The sequence below is a fragment of the Protomyctophum parallelum genome (assembly GCF_964188405.1).
Source record: "Protomyctophum parallelum genome assembly, chromosome: 21".
Taxonomy (NCBI): Eukaryota; Metazoa; Chordata; class Actinopteri; order Myctophiformes; family Myctophidae; genus Protomyctophum; species Protomyctophum parallelum.
In genome coordinates this window covers 30,077,060-30,083,729 of record NC_139713.1, presented here as the reverse complement: position 1 = coordinate 30,083,729, position 6,670 = coordinate 30,077,060, and the positions used below count along the sequence as shown (strand labels likewise).

Below are 6,670 nucleotides of genomic sequence, written 5' to 3'. Positions count from 1 at the left end.
GTTCTTGATGATGCGCTGGCTTTGACTATACACCGCTTGTGTGTAGAACTTGTACAGTTCCTAGATCGTGGGGAGCTCGCCTCCCATTATGCGCTTTTACTGACCACACCACTCTCTGAGTCGCTGTGGGTTTTCCTTTTCTCAGGCAGTACAGTTTCCGTACCACAGCCTGATAGAACGCCTTCAACTGAGCTGTTGTAGTACAGCCGGACAGGGCCGGCAGGGCCCTACTCTGAACTTCTTCAGACGGCAAAGTCAGTACAGTCGCTGTTACGCTTTTTTCCTCACAGGTGGTGTGTCTCCCATTTGAGCTCCTCCTCGATGTGTACTTGTCGACATTGAGGTCGAGGTTGTTCTCCGTCACCAGAGTGCCAGTGAGTTGATCTCATCTGAGTCATCTCTATAGGCAGACTCGTCATTGTTGACAATCCGACGACTGTCGTGTCATCCGCGTACTTGATCCATGTGTTCTATTCTAAGCTCCATCTCGAAAGTGATGGAAAAAATAGTCTATGAACAGGTTGAAAAGTATCTTGCCACTAATAAATTGCTGTACGAGTTCCAATCTGGTTTCAGAACATCCCACTCCACTGACACATGCCTCCTCTATTTGAGCGACCACATCAAACACGAGGTGGACACTGGAAAATACTGCGGCATGGTCATGCTGGACCTCCAAAAGGCTTTTGACACCGTGAACCACTCCATACTGGTTAACAAGCTTAAAGCTATTGGTTTTGATAGCACATCAGTGAGCTGGATGCAATCCTACCTGGAGGGGAGAGAACAGATGGTGGAGGTGAACGGAACACTGTCCCCTCCCCTCCCAGTGAGCTGTGGCGTCCCACAAGGAAGCATACTAGGGCCTTTACTGTTCCTAATATATGTTAACGACATGACTTCAGCTTGTGACTGCAGCTTGTTCCTGTTCGCAGATGACTCAGCACTGCTGGTCTCGGACAGGAACAAACTGCAGGTTGAAAAGACCCTCAGCTCTGAACTCGGTAGAATCTGCACCTGGCTCGCTGATAACAAACTATCCTTACACCTGGGAAAAACTGAATCCATCCTCTTCGGATCAAATAGTAATCTCAGCAAGGCAGATGGCTTCTTGGTTAGAGTGGGTGACAATATTATCACACGAAAAGATCAAATTACCTACCTAGGTTCCATCCTGGAGGCCAATCTTTCCGGTGATAAGATGGCCACCAACGTAATCAAAAAAGTCAATCAAAGAACAAGATTCCTTTACAGGATCTCCTCACTGGTCAGCAAAAACACCTTGAAGACCTTAACAGGAGCCCTCGTACAAGGTTTCTTTGACTATGCATCCACCTCTTGGTACCACAGCACCTCAAAGGCCCTTAAAACAAGGCTCCAGACCTCCCAAAACAAACTGGTCAGGCTCCTACTTGGCCTCACCCCCCGAACCCACCTCACCCCTGCCCACTTTGACTGGCTGGGATGGCTTAGGGTCGACGACAGAGTACAGCATCTTGCAATGGGTCTGGTCCACAAGATTCGATACACCACCAAGATACCCATGTACCTGTCTAAATACTTCCTTAATGTAAACGAAGTCCACACCCACAACACCAGAGGGAGTGCAACAAACCATGTACAACCCAGATTCGGCACAAACAAGGGACTAAATTCTTTTCGCTCCTATGCCACCAAAATGTGGAACGCCCTACCAACAGTCATTAAGACATGTGAATCCCTTGACTCCTTCAAAACCGCTCTCAAAGGGCACCTACGGATGGCTGCAATTCGAAACTGGCCTCTGTAAAATCTGAATCCCCCCCCCCCACCCCATTTCCCCTCACTGTATATATATCTTTTCCCTTTTTGCTTCCTATATGATGAATTCCTGTTCTGTTCTTTAGCTACATAGAAGTGTCTATTTGTATGTCTCTAAATGTTTTGATGAATTGAACAATGTGGACCCTGTTGTAAACAAGTGTAATGCTTAATTGGGTCGTCCACTCACAGTTAACAGTCTTTGTATTGAGTTTGTGCTTAAAATGTACTGTAAATTCTACAAACTGTTAATAAATATTTCAATCAATCAATCAATGCATCTGTGTGTTCATGCCACATGTGTAAATGTATTTGTAACTGTTCAGGCATGTCTGTCTATGCATTGTCCCATTGGCAGGGTTTGCTGTCTATGATGCGGAGAATGAAGCCGAAAGAACAGGAAGTGAGGTTACTGTTGCTGGGACTGGACAATGCCGGCAAGACCACCCTGTTGAAACAGTTGGCAGCCGAAGATATTAGCCATATCTCTCCCACACAAGTACACAGCCACACACACACACGCACACACACACACACACACACACACACACACACACACACACACACACACACACTTCATGCTTATTCTTCAATATATGGCACAATAGTTTGGAATACTATAACTCGCTCATATTTCCTGGTGGTTTATACTTAAAATCCTACTCGTTTATAATGGTCTTAATGGTCTTGCACCTTATCTCCATGATTGTCTGCCTAGATATATCCCTAACCGCCCCCTCAGGTCCTCCACTGCTGACCTACTCGAACTCCCCAAAAAGGTGGCTAGTAAGAAATATGGCGAGGCAGCATTCTGATTTTATGGCCCAACAGCCTGGAATAAATTACCACTGCGGATCAGACAGGCACCCTCTATAGACATTTTTAAGACACAGCTTTAAGGTCATTACACACTGGCGAATTAGCGACGCGATGCGAATAAGCGATTTGAAAATGCGAAATATTGCATGTTGCAGTTCGCCTGCGAATCTCTGCAAAATACGACACCAGAGCGAACAAATAAAAGCGAAAACGGTCGCATTTTCGCACATTCGCCACTGATGTGGAAGCTTGCATGGACTTCAATTGGTTTTTTTTAAATGCGAATTATTCGCACGAATATATCGCATCGCTAATTCGCCAGTGTGTAATGACCTTAAGACTCACCTTTTTACTCTTGCTTTTAGTTGAGTTTTAAAATATCTGTTCTTATCTTTGTAACACTGCCTTTGCCTGATTTGACACTGCGTTATTGTCCTATTGTTTTAACTGCATGCCTGTTTTAATGCCGTGTTTTGCTTTTGTTTTTATTATCTTTTCTGCTCTGTAAAGCACTTTGAGCTACATTTATGTATGAAAGGTGCTATATAAATAAAGTTTATTATTATTATTATAACTCGCTCATATTTCAGGCCAGGTAATTGCATAACTGTGGCTCTATGTCGCCTCTCCTCAGGGGTTCCATATTAAGAGTGTTCAGTCCTCAGGCTTTAAGCTTAATGTCTGGGACATTGGAGGTCAGCGCAAAATCCGTCCCTACTGGAAGTATTATTTTGAGAACACAGATGTGCTGGTAGGTGCTATTTAGAAGTTCTTATACAATCAGTTATTGCAGTTAATTATTAATTTGTAACCTATAGTATAGCAATACAGTATAGTATAACAATGCACATATGTTGCCTGTGTCCATAACTGTGTTGTTTACAGATCTATGTAATTGACAGTGCAGACAGGAGACGGCTTGAAGAGACAAGACAGGTACAGTATGGAGTTCCAGTGGGAGTAACCAAATGGTCCCTTATGCTTATGGGTCTGTAACTCTGAGAAATGGAGCCTGGGCTGGGTCCATTCATTTGCTTCCATTTGTACACAATCAGAGTTAAATTATTAACACTGGATATCAAACTAGGGGGTCCTTGAAATGAGAAAGGTTGAGAACCACTTAGTCTAGCCATCCTTGAGAAAGACTGTTCTCTATGACAGATTGTGTAGTGTAACTGATTCGAATTTTCAGGTCATTAGTAATTTACACCATGAAAAGAATCCTTCCAGTCCTAGGAAATCCTTTCTTCTCTGTCTGGTCCTCACAGGAGCTGTTTGAGTTGCTCGAAGAGGACATGCTGGCTGGTGTACCGCTGTTGATCTTTGCCAACAAGCAGGACCTGCTTCCAGCTGCCTCCGCATCTGACCTAGCTGAGAGCCTAAACCTGCATACTATCAGGGACCGCATGTGGCAGATCCAGGCCTGCTCCTCGTTCACTGTTGAGGGAGTTCAGGTATATACACACAGTCACCAGCATGCACATATACAGTAACAATACACATACAAGTAAGGGAGGTACTGTATTTAGTTTATACTTTTTTGCAATTCTCTTTCTGGCCCATGTCTTGTCTGTGTCTGGGCTGAAACCTTGCCCTTGCCCTAATTTGGAGATCCCCAAACTGTCCCAAGTTGTTGTAGGCCTATGTAGATGCGTAGATGACTGACATCATAGATTGGCCTCAAAGTACTCTTAACAGTTACTACACTACTAGTATATAAAATGGAGGACAGTGTATTCGTAAGATTACTAAACTGCATCATTCTGTAAGCCATGTATATACCAATCTGTTGAACTCGATTTTAAGGATGCTGTAAAGAACACTCCTACGCAGAGGGTTAGACATTGCATCCAGGGTAGGGGATTGTGTCATTGTTGCTGCATTAGCAGCGCCTACTGTTTAGTTGTGGCATCTGTTCAATTGGGAGTGGAGCAGGTGAAGATAGTGTGAACCTCCAGAGGCGCGGAGCTCCTTGCGAGTCCAATTTTCTCGCACTAAAAAAGCAGACAAAGGAAATTTGAAAAGAAAGAAATACTGTCAGACGAATGATGGAAAATGTATTGGTGAATGCAACTGCAAATTTCTGTTCAGTTTTTCTTCTCAATTGACTGAAAAGTGAGAAAAGTGAGCCAAGACGTTTTGTGAACTTTTTCAGTTGAAAATATGTTATTTCTGTTTACACTGCAGAAATTAGGCATAAATCAGAGCTGTCTTTCGGGCTTTGAAGTGTTATGGTTGACGTGATGTGCTCTCTTTTTCAGGATGGCATGACATGGGTGTGCCAGAATATAAAGGTTCGGAAGAAATAGTGGAGAATGAACACTCACCCGCTCAAGAGATTCCAGTCTTTGCACTTTATTCATAATTTCTATCAAGGTTTAGTTAAAGTTAAATTTCAGGCAGTATATTGTCATTGCATTTGAAAAATATAGCCAGTATATCTAAATTCAATGCAATGCCTGTGCCTTGCCTAGAGTTTAAGATACCATATACAACAAAATGTATATATACTGTATAGAATAAAAAGATAAAGACGAAAATAGTATATCTGCCAGTAAACATTTGATGTTTAGTGTTAAAAACAATATTTTTAATGAACAGAATAATCTGTCCTATGTCACTTTTTGATTATGCCTGAAGAAGGTCAGTAGACCGAAAGCTTGCCAAAATAAACTGATTGTGCGCAGATCTGAGTGTGCGGAGCTTCCCTTTATTTTTCCTCAATGAACAGAATAATGAATTGGTCAGAGAAAATAATTCTACGAATAAAGTATAAAAATTCATAATATTCAGAAGGAAGTATAGTATATCCTGTATTGTACTAGGCTATATATTAGATTATTTAATTCAGTTGCCATTTCTATGTAAACTTTAACTTTTTATTTGATTTATTTTTTGTAATGTGGTCCTTGGTGGTAGAGTACAAGGGAATTGACTGAATCAGCAATCAACAAGTCCTGTGTTCTGTATGGACAAATCAGTCATTTCAATTAGTGTCTGTGCTTCTCTCTGATGGAAGCTAGAGGGCATCCTTGCTCCACTTGCTGCACACCCTAATGCCTGTCCTAAATGCTCTTTCACTGACTATGAAGTGTTAATTCTCCACAATGTTTAACTATGTCATAGATAGCAAATTAGACATTGTTTTGTACTTTATGTGACTCTGCTAGCCAGATAAACCTTTTTTTTTTAAATGTTTGATCTCTAAAGCTTATATCTCAGGTCATAAACAATGTAGCCAGTTCATTGTCACTTCAACATCTACCACATCTGCCACAGTCTTCTGTGATGGCAGCACTGCTTATGCCCACGGAATCTGTGATCTGCACTTTGTATAGAAAAGCCTTGTACCGTGAACAAAATGACTGAATGAATGAATTATCAGCACCATAATCTCTGAATTTCACACCTATGAACCTTGAATTCATTCACATTTTATGCATCAGAGTTCTTCCCTTAGCAAAGCAAATACCATGACAGAACCCAGCAGCCTTTTCCAAATACCCACACACACACAGCATGTGCCCCTCAATACACCTCTCTTGCATATACATTAAATTACAAAGAAATACCTCAGCCATTCAATTACTGAAGTTCTCACCTTGTTCACCATGATTTACCACCCAAGCAATTGCATTTCTTTCCTTTTTTTCCATTTCTATTTTGTCTTTTGCAGCAGACCCCACTAATCTGAACGGGCTGAGTGCTCTACTGTGGTCTTATAGGGCATTTACATACAAACCTTTTCCGGGAGTCTAATAGATCTCCAATACAATTTGCATTTATATAGCCCTCTTCATACCAACATGATTTGCCCTCTTTGCCCATGATAAAAACAAACCTCTTTGGCCTTGAGTCACAGTGCTTTGCTACAGCTGCTATGCTGTTAGTTTCGTGTGTGTGTGTGTGTGTTTGTGTGTGTGTGTGTGTGTGTGTGTGTGTGTGCGTGCACACGTGCGCACGCAAGCATGTGGCCCTCTCTCCATGTAAGGTTGGTTGATTTTAATATGCCAGAGTTGCTTGATCCTACGATGGAAGTTGACACAAGTGC

General features: G+C 42.1%; 1 protein-coding gene across 1 annotated transcript; it reads left to right on the top strand.

Annotated features, from left to right (window-relative positions):
* The first annotated feature begins 243 nt into the window (after nt 1-243).
* On the top strand, nt 244-5,077 carry LOC310879453 (ADP-ribosylation factor-like protein 3). The gene is made up of 6 exons (XM_083794161.1): nt 244-254; nt 2,159-2,299; nt 3,254-3,370; nt 3,505-3,555; nt 3,888-4,073; nt 4,881-5,077. Exons 2-6 carry the CDS (start codon nt 2,171-2,173, stop codon nt 4,926-4,928), a joined length of 531 nt encoding a protein of 176 aa, XP_083650287.1. The 5' UTR covers nt 244-254; nt 2,159-2,170; the 3' UTR covers nt 4,929-5,077.
* The last annotated feature ends 1,593 nt before the right edge of the window (nt 5,078-6,670 follow it).

Bases quoted from the DNA above. Each gene is read 5' to 3' on its own strand.
- LOC310879453 (XM_083794161.1), top strand. From the start codon at position 2,171: ATGATGCGGAGAATGAAGCCGAAAGAACAGGAAGTGAGGTTACTGTTG. The intron at 2,300-3,253 runs GTACACAGCCAC...GCCTCTCCTCAG, and splicing joins GCCATATCTCTCCCACACAA to GGGTTCCATATTAAGAGTGT. The intron at 3,556-3,887 runs GTACAGTATGGA...TGGTCCTCACAG, and splicing joins GGCTTGAAGAGACAAGACAG to GAGCTGTTTGAGTTGCTCGA.